This window comes from Micrasema longulum, unplaced genomic scaffold (assembly GCF_059751315.1).
Source record: "Micrasema longulum isolate JH-2025_06_02 unplaced genomic scaffold, ASM5975131v1 h1tg002195l, whole genome shotgun sequence".
Taxonomy (NCBI): Eukaryota; Metazoa; Arthropoda; class Insecta; order Trichoptera; family Brachycentridae; genus Micrasema; species Micrasema longulum.
Genome location: NW_028279359.1, coordinates 268695 through 292599, shown reverse-complemented (window position 1 = coordinate 292599; position 23905 = coordinate 268695). Strand labels below are relative to the sequence as shown.

Genomic DNA, 23905 nt, shown 5'->3' with positions numbered 1-23905 from the left:
TTTTAAAACAAATTTTACTGCCACGCGTTTCATACCCAAAACATTCGAAAAAATTTCATGACATAAGCCAATCGATATGCCAATATCATCTTGTGATTCAACGATCGTTCATAACCATTTCATTAACTTTTTCCACGTTTTCGTTGGTTGTTGATGTGCTGGGGCGTCCGGGCCGTTCATCATATTCAACGTCTTCACGGCCATCTTGGAAACGCTTTTACCACTCGTTAACTCTTGTTTTACTCAAAGCAGACTCATCGTAGGCCTTTATTAAAATTTCACACACTTTGATACACTTGATTGAATTTTTTACACAAAATTTGATACAAATTTTTTGATCCATTTTAAACACGTCTTCAGGGGCATATATACCAACATAATTTAAAAAAATTATAATCGGATCACCCAAACCCGCAAAATTGAAAAATTCCCGTTATTTTCTGAACAGACCCGTGTAAACGAAATTTTATAATAATTATAAAATTTGTCAATTTTATCAAATAAACCGTGTTGTTGAGTTGCAAATATTTACACTTTTGTAAATGTCTAAATAAACGGAAAAACGAAAAATCGATACTAGTTAGAACATCCCAGTATAAAGGTGAAAACGTCATAAAAAACAACGAAGAAGAATTCGTTTTCTTCGTTCGTTTTCTAATGGCCTTTTCACCTCTCAACTCGGATGTTCTGGCCAACCAAAAAAGAAGAATAGACCAATGGTAACAATAAAGACCTTTTTTTTTACAAATAAAAAAAATTGTTTGAACTAAAAAAAAGCACTTTGTATAAAAAATAGTTGAGGTAAAAGTAATTGGAAAAGTTATATAAAACATGAGTAAAATATCAAATAATTTTTCCCTCATTCAGAAGTCAAATTTAGATATTGCCAATCCATTCTGAATTTCAAACATCCAATTTCTATTTCTAATCATTCACGCTTTTCATGTACTCGATATCTATGCTCAGTTATCTCTGGTTATTATTTTTTTAATGATCAGACGTCAAAGTCAGTCAAAGTTTTATTCCTAATTCCAATATTATCTTTGCAAACTAAACGATTTTATTTTGTTATTATTTTTAAACATATCATTTAAAATAAACATCGTAAAATAACTTTTGATTGTCAGACGTTTAAACGAGTAGAAAATGAAAGCCGACTTATTATTGCAGAATTTTTTTATTTAATCAATTAAAAAAGCTTTATAAATACATAATATTTGTAAAATCGCACATGTTGGTTATGTGTTCATATTTTAAAGGAAATATGGAATATAGTAATAGCGATGAAAATGTTTTGTCTGCGGACCAAAGCATCGAAATCCCTTCCTGTGATAGTGAGCCTCATCTCTTAATTTCCTCTGTAAGTTAGTCTTGCTATTATTTTTCAACCGGCACACCTCTGATTTTTTAACGCGCCCTTTCGTAAAATATAATGAAGAAAATTATTTCGTTTACATTGTATTTATTTAATAATTCATTTAAAATTAAAATTAGTTTTTAAATAAACAGTTAACCATGGAGTTCTGGTGCCGACCCTTGAATATAAAGATTTTATTTCGTCGTCACATTCCATTTCCGCATCTAATGGTGCATAAGGCACTGCATTGGTTTACCAGATTTTATTTATATAACTTTAAACTTAATTTTCCAGCTAAACAGATTGACTATAACTTTTTACTTAACCTTTTAAACTTTAAACTTCAATTGTTATTTAACGAGACTGAAAAGTATCGAAGTACCAAATAGATGCGCAAGATTGCAGTCTACCTTTGTTGTGGCGTTTGATAGACAGAGTTGTTTTGTAAATTCTCCAATCGTCAGACTACACCGGCTCGGAAATAAGTATAGAGAAATTGGTATATTTCGTTTTCCATTCTCAATTTTTTTGCACCACAACAGGCCAGGAGCCCCAATTACAGTAATAAATTACATCACAAAACAACCCAGGCTTGAGAAATTTATTTGAATTTTTGTGTTCTCACCGGGAATCGAACCCGGAACCTTCCGTGAGTGAGTCAAGTGTCTTGACCACTACACCACGGAGGCCGCCAGTTTTTAGATTAAAAAATCATAGGCCAATAAAATCTTAGTTCTTCATCTCTCTCATCTTCCCATCGCAGCCTCGGTCTACCGACCTTTCTTCTGCCTCCTCGGTGTCCATCTGAGACCCTCCTTTCTTTCTGGAACCCTAACGATGGCATTCTCTGCACATGTCCGTCCCATCTCACCGTATTCAGTCAGATGTGTGCAGAGAGCCCGGGAGATCTATAAATGTCGTATAGCTCATCGTGGCATCTGATTCTACAGGTTCCTCCATCACACACGGGATCCAGGACTTTTAGAATTATTATTAAAATTATCATTAATAATACACTACCAGCTATTAAGCTGATGCGTGTATATCAAGTGTACAACTGTACATGGTTATTAAACATTATACATTGCTGTGTGCATCTAGTTAACATTCACTGAACTAGCACCAATCATTTTCTCGGGAAGGCCGTTCCATTTCTCCACGACTCGGTTTGTCAGGATGTTCTTCCTGGGGTTGGATGAGAAGGAGGTAGTCTTGAGTTTCAATGAATGACCTCTGAGATGGCGGTTTTCATTCATAGTGAACATTGATTTCAACTTGGGTACATTATATTGCTCAGTTAAGATTTTGAACATTTCAATCGAGTCACCACGCTGCCTCCGCTCTTCCAGTGAACGTAACCCGAGCTCCCTTAAGTGGTCCTTATATGATTTATTTCTTAGAGAATCTACAATTTTAGTTGCTCTTCTCTGGACTTTCTCCAACAACTCTATGTCTTTTTTAAAATAGGGACTCCAGATTTAGTAGGCATGCTCTAGCAGTGGACGAACATCTGTTTTATAAATTTTGAGGAACAAAGCTTGGGTGATGTGAGCGAATGTTTTCCTTATTAAGTATAAGAGGGAATTGTAACAGTTAATCAAGATACAGTGCGTTTGGTACTTCTATGCTTTAGCAGTCTGGTAATAATAAACTGCTATTATACTTAGGTCCGCAAGAGTTACCTGAAGTACATGATTCGCCTGTTCTGCGAGAACTATGTCGGCTGGTGCGGAGAGAGGGCTCCCAGGGAAGTGGTCAGAGCGGCCCGGGATGTGGAGCTGAGGGCTGCCAGCAGAGCCATGCTGGTGCCTCTATACCGGGAAGCCATACTGCCCATGGTAGGGACTCTATTTTATTTATTTACGGACTCATTCCGTCCATTCAACAATGGCAAACACATTTCATTATTACACATACAGGTACAAATGAAATAAAATACAACTAAAGAAAATTAAAGCTAGAACAAAAAAATAAGTAATAATGACTACCTCAATACAAGATCTGTAGCTCAATCTCAAATAACTATCGGCGTGCTAATAAGCGACGTGATAAAAATTTCTCACTATAGTGTTTATCGTATTCGCGATCACAGTGGAACATCCGTGAACATCTAATATTAAATGTCAAAATATCGACATTTCATGACGTATAATCCTGCTGAATTTCACCGGTGTAAATATATTTTTTTTTACAAAACTGTTGTTTTTATTTATTTATTTATTATTTATCATACTATTTGTTGCATTTAGCCGGGGGTTGGCAAGCCAAATGTCAAGAAAAGCAGTCGCCATAGTAATTGTAATTTAATTTTCACTTTTTTGTATTAGATACTCCTTACTATTTTGCAAATGCGATATGTATATTGTATAATTTTTTATAATAAATGCCGATTACAGATTACACACACGTTGACTTATGACTGCGATAACTTAAGCATGTTCATTATTGTTTATTGTGATCGCTTTAATGCTTAGCATGTTTTTAAGCACGTCGATAGGTATTTGTGATTAAGATACTGCTCTATCTCAGTGATTGTTCGAATTAAATTGGTCTACAGCTGATGATAAAATATTTTTAAAACTACAATTGAATTGTATAATAAAGACACCAGTCTCGAAGATGTCCTGACGAAACCGGTCACTGGTTATTTGAAATTTCTGCATCTAAGTATCACTATGTAGGTATGTGTGTACCTACTGCATATAAGCGCAGTGTTTACCCGTGTTATAAGAACGGAGTCGTGGTTACGTATCAACAAAACAAATCTAGAAATCTTATCCCTTACGCCTTGCTTTTAAGTACTAACCCTTTAAACCCTGATTAGTAGAGTTTTTGAACATTCTCTTTTTTAATTATGTTATTTATAGCTTAAAAACGATTTTCTTTTCTTATTTATTTTAGAACTCTTTAAGAAAAAAGTCGGGGAATTGCAATACAAAAATTTGTTATTTTTCCAGTACAATATTTTCAAAAATTAATGAAAAACCTGCGTTATAATCAAACCACAAATATATTTGAAAATAAAAAACGGGTGACAGTTCTACGCAAAACTGATCTCCGGGAGACATTTTTTGGAACTAATCTCTTCAAAATGGCCGAAACTACTAAAAAATGACCAAATATGTACCGACAGCGATTAGTTATGTCAAATGTATCGAGTTATTTTACACCAGGGCCTCGATTATGACGGGAAGATAAAGACGCCATACCTTCACCTTGACGGTAAGGTCGAAGATAAATTCCCTTTATTATTATATATGCCGTCATTTAATAACATATGTAATAATGAAATAACTGCGAAAACATGAAGTCTGAAAGGTGCATAAAATACCTGGGAGTAATCATTGACTGTCAACTTAAATGGACTAATCATCTTGAAGTAATTGTTAATAAACTAAGATATTTAACCTATGTGTTCAAGCGACTAAGTATTTACGCCCAGCTAAATACGATTAAAATGGTATATTATGCACTTGTACAGTCATCGCTTTCCTATGGAATAATTGGATGGGGGGAACTTACAACAATCATATTAAACCATTAGAAACTATTCAAAAATTTATATTAAAAATAATGCTTCACAAAAATCGCACTTTTCCCTCTTTCCAATTTCCAATTGTTCCAAGAAGCTAAACGTTTAGATCTAAGACAAATATATTGTTTTCATTTTCAGGCCATGCCTTTGTGGGATTTTTTGTTTACTATTTTTCTATTAATATGTATTTCATTGATATGTAATTATGCTTTATTTTTTAATACTCTGTTTTATTATTATGTTTATTGTAAAAAAACAAAAAAAAATAAAAATATAGAAAACGTAGAATAAATTGTATACTAAAATCATAATTTAAAACTTAATGTTTCAATCGTGTCACAAAGTTACAAAACCCGCCACAGAGGCTTATTCTACTATAAGCTAATCACAAGAACAAACATTTTCCAAAACACATATCGCGATAATCATACGAGTCAAAGCGGCTTTTGCAACTCATCCGAATATTTGTTTTGATATTTTAACACAATGGAATGGTATTTGTGACTCACAGTCATCTTATTCTGTAGATTTTACGTTTATTATTTACCCTTATGTTTTTTTTTTATTCATCCAAAACTGGTTTAACTTTGTGATATTTTTTTTTTTTTGGAAAAATTAAATATTTGCATTCTTTTGCAATGAGTTGTAAAATGGGAATTAAGTTGTGGTAGAACTACTTGCCTCTCATCTGTGAGTCCACAATAGCCACGGAACCCACAACCCAGTTCTGCCAACCCCGATTAGTTTATTTATTGATTATTGGAATTTTTTAATATTTTTTTTTAAGAATGTGTTTTTATGTTTACAGATTAAATCGGTAAAAAAATATACGGCAAATAAAGATCTTCTTCCTGAAGTCGAAGAATCTTGCATCAAGTCACAATCGAGGAGTAAAGGTACGCAAACAGAAGACTGTCCGTCACTTTCACATCACACAGCACCGACGCGAAAACCCACCGATAATGTGCAAACACAGTTGAGCGATCCCCGCGTGCCCAGTCCACAGAGCATACATACCAGCGCTTCCAACCGATCAAATGTGGTAAAAATAAATGATACTTTATTTTCTGATCTCGGAAACAAAGAGATTATAATCGAAGCCAACGGTGATCAGAATGTCAAGGTGAGTGTCTCATCGGACGAAGACAATGTCATGATGGAAATGGAGAAACTATTCCAAACTGATAAACCGGAGAGCGAAGATGACATATTCCACACCTTCATTTGCGATAAGCAGGTCAAAATGATAATGGAGGAGATCAACCAGTATGAAACGACCGCCGGTCGGCAGGAAGAGGCGGCCCCGGCTGTGGCCCCTGTCCTGTCTCTAGACGCCCGAGTGGAGCAGATGCTGCAACCCGTGAGGTGTAACCAGGTCTCCAGCAGTCGGCCCACGCCGCGCAAGTACGTGTACTCGCGATGGCCGTGCGAACTCTACTACCAGAAGAGGAAACTCCGCCTGAAGCTCGATCTCATCTGTGAAAAAAGTTTCAAACTTCATGCTAAGGTATGAGCTACGCTTTCTAAATAAAAATTCTTATAAGCTGCTTAAAATTTGTAGGAATAGGTTGTTGAGGGTTGGTTAGAGCTCCTACCCCAGTTGGAGATTGACAGAGAAGACACAAGGTTGCTGTTTAATGCGTATTTATTACATGGCAAATAAGATACAGCACTTGGTTGTGTAGCGCGAGCGTAGTGGCGATGATGAGTTGCACTTGAACTACATGCTGGAACTGTGTGACTTCGTCGAGCTGGACTGACTGACAGCACTGAACTTGTTGGGCCGACTGACTTGGCTGCGTCCTGTGGTCTCTATATAGACCACATTCCTTTGTAGTTCATTTCTTCATGGTAGGGACGATGTGAATGTACTGCAGAACGATGCTCCCGATCAAACGTGCAATACTGTAAGAGCTTCGATTGAAATCCCCGTCTATCTCACAGAGCTCATCTGTTAACCTTTCTATAGAAGAAAGGATATGAGTTAGATCGGCCGTTTTTCGGCTTTTCCCGTCATTTTCGATTGAGGGCGATCTAATACCTCCATCAACTCTTCTAATTCTTGATTTGAGGTAGTTGGTCATGCATATCTAACAGTTCGGTCACGTCTTCGGATGTTACATCTTCGAATTTAAATTCGCGTGTAAGCCTGATAATGTCTTCGTTTATGTTAATGTTATCTACCTCTTCTACACTTGCACCTTGTATAAATCCAGGCAGAAGTTTACGCCAAACGCCGTTCAAACAATCGGTTGTCTCTTCATCCCGAGCAGACTTCAGATTTTTGATTCCTTTTAAAATGTCTTACTACTGTCATTCGGTGTCGGCCGAACCGGGGAATCCCACGCCGGCACCAACCGGCGTAATTGTGAATTGACGTAAATCGAACGGGCGCAAAACGATGTTTACCTGTATATATTTATTGAAATATTCATTGTTCTTAATAGTTTTGCAATTTTTAGAATTTACATTTACTGTTTCCTACCACTGTCAGTATATCTCACTCTATACAGAAGCGTCAATGGAGCGAGAGAGTTCTGATTAACTGAGTGAGGCTTCACTCGCAGAAGTCTTTTTCCACAGATAAAGAATCATTACACAGAGCTGTTCGGCTACGACTCGGAGGACGAGCAGTGCCTGGAGTCCCCGATTTGCTCCGAGGAGTTCGTGCGGAGCTGTCGGACACGCGCCGCGCCGCTCATGCTGCGTCACTTGCGCGGCTACGTGCGCAAGGCGCGCCTCCCATCGCGGCTACTGAAACCCCTCTGGCGCCACTTACTCTACCGCCTGGTGGACATCAACCAATATCCAGGTGACATGTCTTTCCAATATAATATCGTGACGAAATTGCTACAATTATGCATCTACGAAATCAGAATTTTTGACCTGATCACAAAAACACATTGTATCTTGCACCATGAACGCTACAAATAGATAAGTCATATCTTCTCTTCTTCATCTAAGTAGGTCCCTTAATGCTGAGAATCATGATCACTATGAACAATTCTGATTAGTCTGTTCCACTCCAGTCTGTCCTCGGCCCGACGAACTGACTCATCAAATTTTAGCCTCGTAGCCACCTTTATTTGGTCAGTCCATCTATATGAGATTCTACCTCGGCTTCTCCTACCTTCAACACGGCCAGACATTATTGCCTTTTCTAGATTGTCTGGCTCACGTCTAGCAATATGTCCAAAGAAACACAGTATCCTTCTCAAACACACTACTGATAGACGAGTTGTAATATGGAGCTTTTCCAGTATCGATGCATTCGTCCTTGTGGCTGTCCGAGGCACACGCAGCAGCCTTCTCCAACACCACATCTTGAATGCATCGATCCTCTTCCTCTCGTATGCACGCATTGTCCACGTTTCAGCCTCATATAGGAAAACGGAGAATATCAGGGCTTCTATCAACCTCTTTTTTGTGTTTATTGATATACCTCGATCTCGCCAAATCTTCTCCAAACGGTTCATTGCTTCTTTGGCCATTTGAATCCTGCGACCAATCTCAACAGACAAGTCATATAAATAACATCGATGGTCCAGAACAGCGGTTTCCAAAAGGCGGTGTCCCGGAGGGTCACGGGGGTTCCGAGAGTTAGGGCATATTGTCGTAGTAAGAGGGCAGCCCCGCCGCGACATCGGTGCTTTCACCGGTAAATAGCTTCAGTCCACGTAGAAAAATGCCGCTCGCATGTACAGAATCCATTCGCAAATCAGACCAAACCATCAATATTGACTGTGTCAGAGAATAAGAATTTCATTGATATTCATTTGTTTTCTTAATTGACGGACAAATTCTCATAATAAATACAGGTACTAATAAAATAAAATACTACTAAATAAAATTAAAGCCAGGACAAAAAAATAAAAATTACTACCCCAAGACAAGATCTGGTCTATCTTAGTGATTTTTTAAATCTATAAAGACTTACACCAAAAAAGTCCAGATCTTGTCTCGAGTTTACAATACGACACAATCGGGACATTGGTGCATGCGAGCCATAATTTGTGCTGTGTTGATCGAGGAACAGCACATTATTATTTCGCAACCGGCGGATTGGATCATTGAATGCCACTTGTTCCAGTAACGATGGTACATCAATTAAACATAAATATGCAGTCTATGTTATTTTTATGTTTTTGTAGACTTGAGATTTTGAACATTGACTGCATTTCTCCGTAAGTGTAGTCTCCCCTCGAGGCCAATCATCTATGCTACTTTTCTTAGCTTATATTGCACCAATTCGATATGATTTATCTATTTATTGTGTATGCAGACAATTGGTAGAATTCCATATTTAATTTGGTAATGTATCCAAAATAAAACAAGTTTATTGGATTGTAATTCTACTTTATTTTTTATAAAATATACAAAGGGTATATTGTGACGCGTTTCGTCTTGTTAGGACATTTTCTAACAAACTAACTTAAATATTTACAAAGTTTCCTTATATACTAAAAATAATTGCTATTTTATGTTTGTGGATTTCTATACAAACCAAAATAAGTAGAGTAATTAAAATTCAATTAGGGTATACTGAGTATATTAGAGGAATATTTTGGTTATATTGTGGGAAAACTTTCCATTATTTAAAAACTTCTGTAAGGGTATGACTTTAAAATTAATGTAATAATTATAAAAATATTGATTTCATTTATACAGGTTTATTTTGAAAATTATTGTTAAAATTCTACATTGGTGTTTTACACAGGTTTCATTCATGTTTAATGTCAACTAAGGTAAAATACATTCAGATTTTATAATATTATTTCGTTTTAATTTAATTTATTGGGAACATTACAAGTTTTATATATTTAGTAGGTATATAGTAAAATAAAAATAAAATTATTATACTCGTACATAATATGGAATAACAAATTTACAATTACACGATTACAATTATAAATAATTTAGTTTTTATTTTTGAAAATATTAAGTAAAGGTGAATTAACTAGGTTTAACTGTTCATTTATAAGTATATTAGCGGGTTATTGTCATTTTTTATTATTTCTAGCTGTTTTATTATTTTATTATTTCTAGCTGTATTATTAGCAGCATACCATTCCATGATGCATAGGTTAATAAATTACCCACTAGATACAGAGTCATTAAATCAAGAATTAAATATAATAAAAACGATAGCAAAAAATAATAGTTTTAACCCTAAAATTATAGATACTATTTTAAAAAAGAAAATACATACAAATAACTTAAAATCAATTTACCCCAAAGATTTAAATAACTTAGACAAGAAATATAGCTGCATAGAGTATCTTGGAAATATTTCAGAAAAAATCGGAAAAATCTTCAGAAACAATAATATTAACATTGCCTATAAAACAAATAATAACATAGGGAAAAAATTGAAAAATTGTTAAGAGAATATAAATATTCTGGATAAAAGTGGCATTTACAAATTAACATGTGAGGAATGCGATGCCATTTATATCGGTCAATCAGGCAGATCTTTTAATATTAGATTCAAAGAACATAAAAGTGCATTCATTAAACAAAAACCTGAAAAATCCCAATTCGCAAAACATCTAATAAATAACAAACATAATTTAACAAACAAAAACAAACCTGAACCATTACACATAGAAAATAAAGGCTGTAGACTTAATCTGTTAGAACAGCTAGAAATAATAAAAAATGACAATAACCCGCTAATATACTTATAAATGAACAGTTAAACCTAGTTAATTCACCATTACTTAATATTTTCAAAAACAAAAACTAAATTATTTATAATTGTAATCGTGTAATTGTAAATTTGTTATTCCATATTATGTACGAGTATAATAATTTTATTTTTATTTTACTATATACCTACTAAATATATAAAAACTTGTAATGTTCCCAATAAATTGAATTAAAACGAAATAATATTATAAAATCTGAATGTATTTTACCTTAGTTGACATTAAATATGAATGAAACCTGTGTAAAACACCAATGTAGAATTTTAACAATAATTTTCAAAATAAACCTGTATAAATGAAATCAATATTTTTATAATTATTACATTAATTTTAAAGTCATACCTACAGATGTTTTTAAATAATGGAAGGTTTTTCCCCAATATAACCAAAATATTCCTCTAATATACTCAGTATACCCTAATTGAATTTTAATTACTCTACTTATTTTGGTTTGTATAGAAATCCAAAAACATAAAATAGCAATTATTTTTAGTATATAAGTAAACTTTGTAAATATTTAAGTTAGTTTGAAAATGTCCTAACAAGACGAAACGCGTCACAATATACCCTTTGTATATTTTATAAAAAATAAAGTAGAATTACAATCCAATAAACTTGTTTTATTTTGGATACATTACCAAATTAATGATTTATCTAGCCTACATAGAATTCGATATGATTTATCCGGCCTATATTGAGAATTCATCCTCTCCAAAACTATTTCTTTTTATATGTTCATATGCTATTTATTGAAATAACAAGCTTTTTCATCCATAATTTCAGCAAAACAATCAATTTAAATCGAAACAAATTCTAATAACTTCATCATATTGAACAGTTATGGAGCTATGAAAAATGAGTCTTTAAACTATTCAATCTTTGGCCAGATGTATTAAAATTTTTAGGAAATAAATGCTGGCGCATAAAAACATATTTTAGACATCGCTGGCAATAGATTTCTCATAGCTTCAAAAGTTCAGCTTCCTGAAATAATTGATTAGAGTGAAAAGTTGAATCTTTATGAAGTATGATTTTAATAATTAGTTTTTGTACGGTTTCTAAAGGCTTAGTGTGATTATTATAGGCTCCTCCCCATCCAATTATTTTTTCCGCATTCTGATTCCGCTGTTGTTTTCAGACGACTACGAGTGCTTCCTGTTTGTTAAGGAATACTTCCATCATCGCCCGAGAATTCGATGCCAAGCTGATTTCTGAAGACATTGCCTATCTTCGTTCTGTATCTCTTCTTATCCTCATCAATTAATACCGAATGTCAGGTAAGGGACTTCGGAATCAGTTATTCAGACCATCTCATTTAACAATCAGCAGTAGAAACTCGCCCCTTTTCCCATTGAATACTACTAGTATTGATTTTGGTTCATTTATGTACCTAGACAGCGAAAAGACTATCACTCCCTCTCACTTCTGTTCACTGTACTTCATAGTCCTAACGCACCTATATACCTCCGTTAACGCTTATCAGTTCATGGTTTACCTCTTGTTCTAATTTTCAAAGCACCCTCCTAATACCCATCCACGATTCCTCTTTCTTCTCCAACTCATATAGGTCCATGCGGCTCGACTGTGGAATCATCTCCCATCCACCATCGAAGATGTTACTACAGTATCTCTGTTTGAATCACGTCTGAGGAAACATCTCCTTTCTCTTCTTCAATCTCTCCTCCTTCCCTCTTTATTCCCTTTTCCCATTGAGTAATGGTATTGATTTAAGATAATTTATATCTGTACCTCAGAGGCAGACGGATGCAAATCCAGAATTTGATGAAATGACATTTCGATTTTCGTATCCAGTTTATGATCGTGTCCATTGATTTTGAAGAAATGTAAGTCTTATAATGAAAGAAGCAAGGTTTTAAAATACTGAAAATACTATAAATGAGTGGAAACCTCTTAGAGAAAGTAGATTCTTATAAAAACCCCGTTTTTGGTTAAACATATGTATTAATATTAATTATAAAAGTCTTTTATTTTCAATTTGTATCCTTTCCAGTTTTGTCCGGGGTCGTCCGGAGCCACGAGTCCATATTCCCATGCGTAGCCCGGAGCTGTACGGGGCGGCTGCAGGCCGGGGACTTGTGGCTGGAGGAGTTGACGAGAGAGGACACGGGGTGCCAACGCAGGTCGCCGCCGGGCCCCAGGAGGCTCACGGCCCGGGAGAGGCCGACACGCTCCGTGTCCAGCCAGTCCTGAAATGCGGATATTCACTTATATGTAATTTGTTGGATACATAATAAAAAGTTATACAAAAAAAAACAATGCATTTGGTATTATTCATATTAAATTATCTTTGTGGTCAAACATTTTATTGAATATTTTTTAATATTTGTATATACTAACCGACTTTTCTATGTCTACCGGTTTCGATACGTACCCGTCTCTTCGTCAGGACACTAATTAAACCAACATGCAAAACCGACTTTTTCAAAATGCAAAATGGAAAATTCAAATATCTCGAAGAGGCTTAGCTTTAGACCAGGGTACCTGATAGTCAAATTGGTTTCTACTGAACCCTACTATCACGTCCTGAAAAGATAGGGTCTACTTACAAGTACCCTGTATAGATATAAAGGAACATATTATCGGTGATAGTGCAATACCGCGTAACCTCAATTTTTTTGCGTCTAGTTTTAAATGATTAATATTTTAATGTAATGATAATTATTCTAATACTCCAGTGATATTTTAACTAACAGAAATTGACAGAACAGTTTTAAGTTTACCCTGTAAAAATTAAAATTGATAGTTATGTGGTACGCAAGATCACCAAAGTAAATGTTATCAACCCTAAAATACTCAAATTTTGTAAATGGGGTCTAGAATTTCAACAGTCCATGCGCTCAGTAGCTGCAAGACTTGTTATAATCTAATTCCTATTTTAAAAAGGAGTTTTTTTAATATATTTATTTTATCATCATTCAAACACTTAACTTCATTGTCAAATTAAAACATACTGTGAATGGGGGGCTAGATTACTTACCGTCCATGCGCTCTGTAGCTGCAAGACGTGCAGGAATATTTATTTATTGAACAGCGGCCTTGAGGTGATTTTCACAAAAATGGGGCTAATAATAATAATAATAATTATGGATAACTTATATAGTGCCATTTTTGTAATATAATACCACAAGGGCGCTTTACAAAGTGATTTTATAAGGATATAAATTTAATTTTAACTTTTTAATTTAAGAAAAATAATGTACTTTGTCACCACATCCTAAGAATTTATTTAAATGATTTAGAGAACAAGTGGGTTTTAAGTTTCTTCCGAAACATCACTTCACTCTCACAGTTTTGGACCTCTGCTGGGAGAGCATTCCATGCCGTAGGGCCTGCGACCGCAAATGCGCGTTCGCCAAATTTAGTGCGTTGTTTGCGTAGAGGTATAATAACTTTTCCTTTCGACGTTGATGTAGCTGATCTAAGCATAAGACGTCTGTCAACTAGTTCATCTGGGATGCAGAGTTCCCTTAGATATTCTGGAGCAGAGTTGTGCAGTGACTTATACATAAGTCGACAGAGTTTGTATTCCACCCTCTGTAGTAAACGAAGCCAGTGTAATTCCCGAAGTAGTGGAGTAATATGACTGAACTTAGAGATTCCAAAAATAAGTCTCGCTGCGACATTCAATACAGACTGTAAGCGAGTCATTTTATTCATTGGTAGGCCTGCGTAGATACCATTGCAATAATCAACTCTAGACACTACAAACGCATTTATTAATTGACGGGCGGCATCAACTGGCAAATTTTTGCGTATGCATTTAATCTGTCTCAGCTGGTAAAAGCATGAACTTATCGTTCTACTAATTTGAGCGCCAAGAGAAAGGTCAGAATTAAGGATGACTCCCAGTAGTTTAACGGTGGGTAAAGCGGTACTCCTTACATCGGGTAGTGCCGTATCCTGAATCGAATTCTGTCGTCTGGCTGAAGCCATCCATAGTTGTTCCGTTTTAGATGAGTTAAGTGTTAGTGTATTTTCAGCCATCCAGTTTCCTATTTTCTCAATGCATCCATTAATCAAATCAACAAGCACATTTCTCTCGCTCGGTTTACAATAAAAATAAATCTGTGTATCATCTGCATAGTAATAAGACCACATTCCACATTCTTTGATAATATTCTCTATATCTTTAGTGTACAGGAGATAGAGGAGTGGTCCGAGTACTGATCCTTGGCGTACTCCAGTAGACACCTTAAAGTTGGATGAGCTATATAAATTATCTGACTATATATATATAAACAAACAAACAAACAAACCATCACGCCGTTTCCGCGTAAGGGTAGGCAGAGAGGATAGAATGCCACAACACTCTATCTTTGCATATAGATCTCGCTTCCTCTACATTCATACATCTTCTCATGCACGCACGCCGATTATTCCGACTTTTGACATGTCCATCTTTAAGTATTTGTTGGATTTGGTCATGCCATGTCTTTCTCGGTCTTCCTCTATTTCTGCATCCATCAACATTCGCATTGTAAATATTCTTAGCCGTTCTCTCGCTGTCCATTCGTTCTACATGTCCAAACCAGCGCAGAGCTCCTTTCTTGATTTTGTCGATAATGCTTGTCTCAGCCTTACATAATGTACGGATCTCAACATTTGTGCATCTATCGTACATAGTTTTACCACACATTCGCCTGAGAGAAATATATATATATATTTTAAATTTTACTCGATTACTTCAAGATACACGAAACCATAGCCATGCACATTAGGTGGATGGTGAAACAGGTTGTGGTCCCGTGGGTAGTGTCCCAGACCCCAGATCGAGATTCGAGGTTCGAATCTCGCTTTTTCCACAACTTGTTTCCCATTTTCTAACACGGTTTTTTAGGACTAAAAAATAGGTCTCCGAAATCGAAATATTTGGATACATTATAAGAATGCAAAATTATTTTTTTTAAATTATAATTTACTAACTGCAACTTCCTGGTCTGTGCGAAGTATAGCTGGCATGCGATGGTGTAGCCAGTCCAAGCAACCCTTTCCCGAGTCCTGTGTGATGATGGAGTACGAGTACAGGGAACCCGGCTGCTCTGCATCCTCACTCCACGAGGAATACACTCCGGCCATTCGCAAGAGAGGAGAACCAGAATTGTCGATCTTTAAAATTAAAAGATAATTATAAAAAACAATAATTGCGGATATAAAAAACAATAATAAGGAAAACATTCGCTCACATCACCCAAGATTTGTTCCTCAAAATTTATAATTTATAACATATGTTCGTCCACTCCTGGAGTATGCCTACCAAATCTGGAGTACCTATTTTTAAAAAGACATAGAGTTGTTAGAGAAAATCCAGAGAAGAGCAACTAAAATGGTGGTAATCGTATGAGGACCGCTCAAGGGAGCTCGGGTTAAGTTCACTGTAAAAGCGGAGGCAGCGTAGTGACTCGATTGAAACGTTCAAAATCTTAACTGAGCAATATAATCTTGCGCGTCTATTTGGTACTTTAATACTCATATAGAATGGTCAGGCTGAAACCGTTAAACTACGTTCTTACCTCAGGATGATAAATGTAATAGGGTTGTTTGGAAGAGTTTGCAGTCTGCCATTCGTAGAATCCTTCAGCTACGATCACACACCTATTTCCCTCTCTTAAAGCTCCCCCGAACAACTTGGATGACTTTATTCCTTCCAATCTACAATTGTTTGTTGACAATCCATGTTTCTTATAGCTACCCTGAAAGTATTGTTTATTTATTTGATGATCACAATAATCCCAGGCAGTTTTTGGCAGATACAAATCATATCGACAGTGGAAACGAAAAAGTTCCTAAGCGACATGTAGCCAACCTTACAGAAGAGCCAATTAAAGTTTATTCTTTCTAACTGATAAACAAGCTCATATTTTAAAATGTAATTTAAATAATGTAGGAATCACGCCAAAATTATAGGTATATGAAATCCAGTCCTAAACCCATTCTTTTTTAAACAAAAAAAACATTTTTGAGAAGGGAATATGGAACTCAAGGTATGTACAGGGCTTATGATTTGTCATTGGCTGGTTTAAGCGGCCACATTATACACCGAGTAATATTCACCATTCTGCCTATGTTTATACATATCCTCAACTCTTCCATCTGTTAATGTTTGTGAAGTCAAAGAGCTGAAACCTTTATTGACGTGGGTGAGATTCATCTGGCTGAACTATTTCACCTGCTAAGCAATGCCTGAAGGAAAACGCTTTTCAAATTTTTATACTTCTTATACCGGTTAGTTTAATCAACAATGTTTTGAGTATGTCCAAATGTGTGTAGACAGGCGTTGTTGCAACAGAAAGGGAAAACATTTTTGAGAAGGGAATATGGAAGTAAAGGCATTTCTAAATCTATCGTCGTCATTCCCTTTCCGCACCTAATGGTGCATAGGGCACTGTATTGATACACCAATCACAGCGTATCTTGATCATTTTTGTTACATGAAGGTAAGGTGATCAGTCTTACGCTTCAGGTACCAGTCCAGGGACTATGAAATATTCTAGTGTAAAAACACCCTTTTTAAATAATATTTCAAATCAACCATATCGGGAATCGAACCCGAGACCTCTTGCATGGCAGGCGAATGCACTGACCATTACACCACGAGACATTTCTAAATAACCCACATTATAAAGGTTTCAGCTTTTTTACTTCACCAAGGTCAAGATATGGAAGAGTTGGGGAAATGTGGATGTTTAAACACAGAAGAATGGTGGATGTTACACAGTGTGTAAAGTGACCTCTTAAACCAGCAAATAACAGGCCACTTTCGGACAAAGGGATTTTGAGAATTATTCAATGAAAATCTATAACCTACTTCCACTATCTATTAAAACAATTAGTAACAAGAAAATGTTTAAAAGGCTATAAAAAATGGATAGTGGAGCTAGGTAGACGTAAAATGGATTCTCTCCTTCGCCCAAACCAATATTGAATCAACTACTCCACAAATGTATAGCGTATGTTATGTTTTAGTTTTGTAATATAAATAATATAGATGTACATAAATCAATTATAAACATAAATACACAGTGTTTAAAACTGTCTGAACATTTTGTTGATTATCTCTGTTTATTCTAGTCTTCTTTGTTTATTCTCAAATGTAAAAATATTTTTAAAAAAAGTATATTTTTAAGTGTCCTCGGCACGGGTAACCCCAGTGAGGTCACATTATTTTTATTATTAATCATAGTTTATAATGGAAAAAAATAGGAATAAATAAATAAGCCCTGTAAATGCCTAAGCTTCCATAACTCTTCTCAAAAATGTTTTCTCTCTCTGTTGCAACAAAATTTAGATCTAAATAACCCCCAAGGGAGAAAATCCAGCTTGTCTATAAACATTTGGACATAATCAAAACATTGCTGATAAAAAATATCATTCTTTTATTTAAATTATGCAAGAATCGCGCCAAAATTCAAATTCAAATTCAAATTATTTATTCACAAAGTAACATAACAAAGGATTTAAGACGTTGAATTGGAACTTTATATCAAACCAAGAACCTTTGAGCAATGGTTCGACATTATTAAGGTATAATACTCTCTAATAGCAAGAGTATTTGCCTCTTAAACATAGAAAGATGTCGATCTCCAAAGTGATAATGTTCAGCTGCTTGACTGCTCTTCCAATCGGCATGACCAGAAGCAGGTTGGTTCTGGAAACCGGGAGGTAAAACAGTCTGTACTGACGCTGTCGGAGATAGCCATCAGGAACATAAAAATTGATACTCTCTAAAATGGCTGAGTTATAGATGAAACCCCTTAACAGTCTGAAAAAATGGGTCAGTGTAGACCCTTCCCTTCTAAGTTGCAAACTATTGGTCCCAAGCATACCCAAGAGGAACCCAGTGGGATAGAGCCACGGATAACTACCATACATAAATAATACTGTACATAAATGATTTACCGTCTTTTATCCACAATGTCAATTATGTTCTTTATGCTGACAACTTAAAACTTTTTAGAATTATTTAAGATTTAAACGATGTTAACATACTGCAAAAAATATAGACAAGCTAACTGAATGATGCGAACTCAATAAACTGTTTTTAAATATTAAACAATGCTACCATATCTCCTTTAATCGATCCAGAAAATCTGTTGTGTCAAATTATTTGATTAATAATGTAGCCATTGAACAAGTTCATTCTATTAAAAACCTAGGTGTTACTTTTGATACTAAGTTAACTTTCTCACATCACTATGAAATTATCTTCGATAAGGCTATGCAAATGTTAGGTTTTGTTATTCGTAACAATATACAAAATAATAATAAAAATTTATACATGTCAAGAAATGGAATGCAGAAAAGTTATTTAATAATACATAGCAATATGTAATTAATAATTGAAGACCTGTAATAAAATAGGGCTTAAATACCAAAAAATAAAAAATGACGTTGAGTATGAGGAAATGTTCTATATGCCTACGCCAATAACACAAATTAGAACTTATGTACTAGAAAAAAATATTTTATATCAATCTGAAGTCATGTATATGGGATGGAGCCTAAGTACAATACCCATTAACGCATATAAGGGCCTACGTGATTAATCGCAGCGCTAAGCATTTCATACAAAATGGCTGGACGCGAGACTTGTGATCCGGATACGCCTTTTACAACAAAGCGGAAAATAAGTGGTTTTAATAAGTTAAGTGAAAATAAAAAGTTAAAAGCCCAAGGGAAACAATATTGTTCTACTAAAAATGTGATTGTACCAGCAATAAGTCCTCCGAATACTTCGGTAAGCCGATTTGTTTTTAAAAATCTGTTTTGACAAATTTTTGATAAGTTTTAACTAGCGTTCAGAATCTAGGGATGTGCAAACGATGTCTGAGGTGCACAGGGGTCAAAGCACGTAGCCTGGGAGGAGAAATCGAGTCAACACGATCACCAAATAGTGAGTGATATTTTCTGCCATTTTTTAAATGAAGAACCGGCTGTCAAAAAATTTATGTTTGTATGGGGAATTCCAAATAATTGTCGGCGAATTTCTTTTTCGAATTGCACGGCGTCTGATATTTCAATTATTTTAGTATAGAAAAATATCGGCTTAAAATACAATCTTTGAGTGAATTACTAAAGTTTTAAGAATAGCGGAGTATTTTATGTTCATTTGCATGATACTTTTCCTTATTTATTCTGAGATTTTAAAAGGATTTTTCTATATTTATTGCTGTAATAAGTGCTAAATTGACCCCGTTATACCAAATTTTACAAATTTTATTCAAACGTTTTAACTAAAATTCATGTATAATTTAGTATGTATTTCATAAATAATTTAGAAGATTAATAGCTTTATAGATTAATTTACAAGAAACATTGGGCATTTTCCTAATTACTCCTGCGAAATTATCAGACAGGTGGGTGAATATTTATTTTTTGGCAAGAAAGCGATAAAAATACGGCTTTTCGAAATGTCAAAAGTGAAATACATATTCACCCAGGTAAATAATTTGTAGTATTGCATTTAGGGTTATTTTTGACAGTCCTCCGTAAAGTTGACTTTTTTTTTCAGTTCACTTGCAAGTGCCAGAATGACTGTAAAAGTCTTCTTTATGATCAAAAACTGCAGTTGCATAAATAATTTTACGAAGCAGGTGACTGGTTGAAGCAAAGTGCATATTTAATGGGATTATTCCATATTTCAAACATTAAAAGACGGAAAAATGGGAAATACAAAAACCCATCAGAAAGCAAAAGGCAGTGTACTGTTTATTACACTGTCCCTAATGACAATGGTCAAGTAGTCAATGTCTGTCGTGCCACTTTTATTGATATATTTGGAGTAAGTATTAAGGTATTCGAGTCCTACTAATAGAGAAAAAAACGCGGAGAGACTATCCTCACCGAAAAAGGGGTAATAAGAAAAAATATCGAAAATTCGATCTTGAAGACGAAAACCAAGTCATTGGGCATGTTAAATTGTTTCCACGACAAGAAAGCCACTATTCACGAGCTAAGACAAGTAATAAATTAATTAAATTTAAAAATAAATAAATTAATTGGCGATATAAAAACCTATAAACTACGCCAATTAGATTACCAAAGCCGGATCACGGACGAAAAAAAAAAGATTTACTCAACATGATCGAGTATATGCCTTCTGAAGAACACAAACAATCTACAAAAATCTTTTCCAGTAGAGAGTTATGATAGATATCTTTTTCCATTGATTAATAATTATTATTTTTAATTTACATACCTACATTATAAATGATGTTTTTTTTGTTCAAAATAATTAGTTTTACGCATCCTTGAATTAAAAATCAGAAATTTTAATGGATGTTGGTGATAGGCCCTATTTTATGTTTTTACGTTAGGCACTTAGGCCTGACTAATGAAATAGCAGTTGGTGTTAAGGCCTTCTCAATTACTTTGTTATTTTATACCCTTTTAAAATAATATTTTACTATATAATTTTCACTAAACTTATTTCTTACACATTTGTACACATTTTAAAGAATTAAAAAATATATGCTGTATACCAAAAAAACTGAGTATATCTTTAAACCCTTGTAACTTTTTTTCACTTTTCTGGTGCTTAGGCCCAATTTTATTACAGGTCTTCAATTTATAATAATTTTACAATTAAATTCGGTAATTAATTGATAGTATAAATAAATACAAAATAAAACAATAAAGTAATAATAGTAACACATCTACAGCGTGTTCTTTAAACTCTGTCACATACGAAACCACGATGATCATTATGGGCAAGAAGACATATTAGCATATTTAAAAAATATTTAGAACAAATTTTTTTTTTCAAACAAACTATTTAAAAAAACAAATGGTTGCTAACTTCTACAAGGGAGAAGCGAGGAGGGCGTGGCCGCACGGTCGGCAGTGTATCAGACTCCCCCCTCCCCCTTCACGTTTCTCCCCTGCAGAAGTAAGGAACCATTTGCTTTTTTTGATATTTTTTTTTAAATTTATTAGTTCTAAAAATTTATTTTAATGTGCCAACATGTCTTCTTACTCATACTGATTATCGTGGTTTCGGATGTGACAGGGTTTAATAAACACCCTGTATATGGTAGAATTTGTAATTTAATAAACATAATATTAATAATTTTATGCTTCGATTAGCAATAGTTAAAATATATATTTGCAAATAATTAAGTATCACTATTAAGTTTATTCAAAGATGATATACATATTTACGTATATGAATAACAATGAAGACAGCATTGATATTATATATTTATTCCCGAAGCAATCTTATACAGTGATACCCCTCGATAAAATCCAATTATGGATCTTCATCTTAAATATAGACGTTGTTTTGGAGAACTTAATATGTTCATCCAAGACGTTGAACACTCTCAGAGCAATATATGAAAACATGTCTTTGAGCAAACATCGTACGTGTTCTCGGTATTTAGTAGTTTAGGTTATGCGAAAACCTCGTACGGGCATTTTGTTGGGATCCCCTTCCGTAGTCCCCTGGCCAGAAATTTGTCGATACTTTCTTGATAAAAATTTGTGGAATATCAAGTACCTTTATTAATTGAAATAATGGTTCAGATGGGTAAGTCGGAGGACACCGAAGCATAACTCTAAGAATTAGCTTTTGAGTCTTGATTAGGGGGTTCGTGACAATTGTCGAGCAACCTCCCCGCCAATTATGCCATTGGCAGCCACCCATTGGAAAAGCGCAAAGTAGACATTTTTGAGAGTGCCAACGTCCAGGATGTTCCTGAGTCAGCTAAAGACATGACACAGTTTTCTTAATCTAGATACCAGGGACTAAACCTGTGTCTCCCATCGCAAATTTGGATTTTGCATCGGAGTTTGCTGCGTCCATTCCCTTATCACTTCATTCCTTACAAGGCCAAACCACCGCACACCCGAGATTCTTCCGAGACACCTATTCTCAAAACTCAGTATTTTGCTGTTTTGGGCGAATGTTTTTTTCCTACTTCTCTACGTCAGCTCTCGCTTCACGGAAATCAACAGATGGAAAATGAGAGATTTTCTTACTCGGTGCCACGGAGGGACCATTCCCCACATCATGGGCTTGATCATTCGTTCATCGCTGTCTCCCGCCCCGAAATTGGCGGCCGAAACTATAACCGGCGTTATTTCCGTCGGGGCAATATTATGCGAAGGAGTGAACTCCTTTCCGAAGTTGTACTCTTCCGCCCATTCCGGGATCTCGTCGGCGCCGGTACCGTCGTGACACCTTTTATAAGAACAAGCGCGCTGGACATCCGCGGCGCAAAGGGATCTGGAAAATAAACTTGAGATACTCGGGGATCCGATAATCATATTTTGTCATCACGACATACGAAAGAAAATATACGAACAATCGCGTGCGGCCGCACATGATAACACCAATTGTATACTGTAATTCGTTTCTTAAAAATGATTGTGGAATCGAGATTTTATTAAACGTCACTTAGCGAGTTCCTGTTGCTTGCAATTTCCGAAAAATATTGTTGATCTGATTTGTCGTTCACTATTTTTCTGTATAGGTTTTTCAGATAAAGCAATGTTGACGATATTTTGACGTAAATATTTGACAACATTGACAACTGACAGCGACTTCAAATATTGCGCGTTATTATTTATTGCTATATCGCGCATGCGCTATTATTATGAAAAGCTCACGAAATAATTCGCATTAGCATAGGGAATTGATAATTAATTTCACAAATATCTTTTTCATCTAATTATTATTATTTGTTACAGGCAGGCAGCCTTTGCTGTATCCCAATAAAGAATATTTTACAATACAATGATATTTGTTCATAAAATTATAAACTCTAATAAAAAATCAGAATTTTGGAAAAAAATTGATCGGAACCAGCATGAACACGATCACAATACTAGAGAAAAGAACAAAATTAGACTTCCATTTAGGAAAAAGGCAAAGTCACAAAATTCAATTTTATTTAAAGCAATTAAAAAGTATTACGAAATGGAAAAAAATATTTATGAAGAAAAAAACATATCAAAATTTAAAATAATGGTCAAGACATATGTGATAAACAATTTATAAATTAAATATATTTGTAATGTTATTATTAGAACACACATAACAATATGTATGATATGTGTGCCCTACTTTAAGATTTAAATAAATAAAATAAATAAATCACAAATAACTATCGACGTGCTCATAAGCGACGTGATAACAATTTCTCACCATGGTTGTTTATCGTATACGTGATCACAATGGAACATCCGTGAAAACCTAATATTAAATGTCAAAATATTTACGTTTCGCGACGTATAATTCTGCTGCGCAATCACATATTTGAATTTCACCGGTGTAAATATGGAAAA

At 34.8% G+C, this 23905-nt stretch overlaps 2 protein-coding genes across 3 annotated transcripts; one reads left to right on the top strand and one right to left on the bottom strand.

Moving 5' to 3' along the window:
• The first annotated feature begins 972 nt into the window (after positions 1 to 972).
• Positions 973 to 12874, top strand: LOC148272769 (uncharacterized). Its single transcript, XM_088239591.1, has 6 exons — positions 973 to 1360; positions 3025 to 3195; positions 5701 to 6399; positions 7476 to 7704; positions 11739 to 11877; positions 12612 to 12874. Exons 1-5 carry the CDS (start codon positions 1232 to 1234, stop codon positions 11813 to 11815), a joined length of 1305 nt encoding a protein of 434 aa, XP_088095717.1. The 5' UTR covers positions 973 to 1231; the 3' UTR covers positions 11816 to 11877; positions 12612 to 12874.
• LOC148272768 (abasic site processing protein HMCES) lies at positions 12543 to 23199 on the bottom strand. Of its 2 annotated transcripts, XM_088239592.1 has the most exons (5): positions 22924 to 23199; positions 22598 to 22844; positions 16132 to 16311; positions 15545 to 15727; positions 12543 to 12807 (listed from the first exon to the last, which is right to left on the bottom strand). In XM_088239592.1, exons 1-5 carry the CDS (start codon positions 22941 to 22943, stop codon positions 12592 to 12594), a joined length of 846 nt encoding a protein of 281 aa, XP_088095718.1. In that variant the 5' UTR covers positions 22944 to 23199; the 3' UTR covers positions 12543 to 12591. The 2 variants fall into 2 exon arrangements, with proteins under 2 accessions (XP_088095718.1, XP_088095719.1); XM_088239593.1 differs by lacking the exon at positions 16132 to 16311.
• Positions 23200 to 23905: the final 706 nt, after the last annotated feature.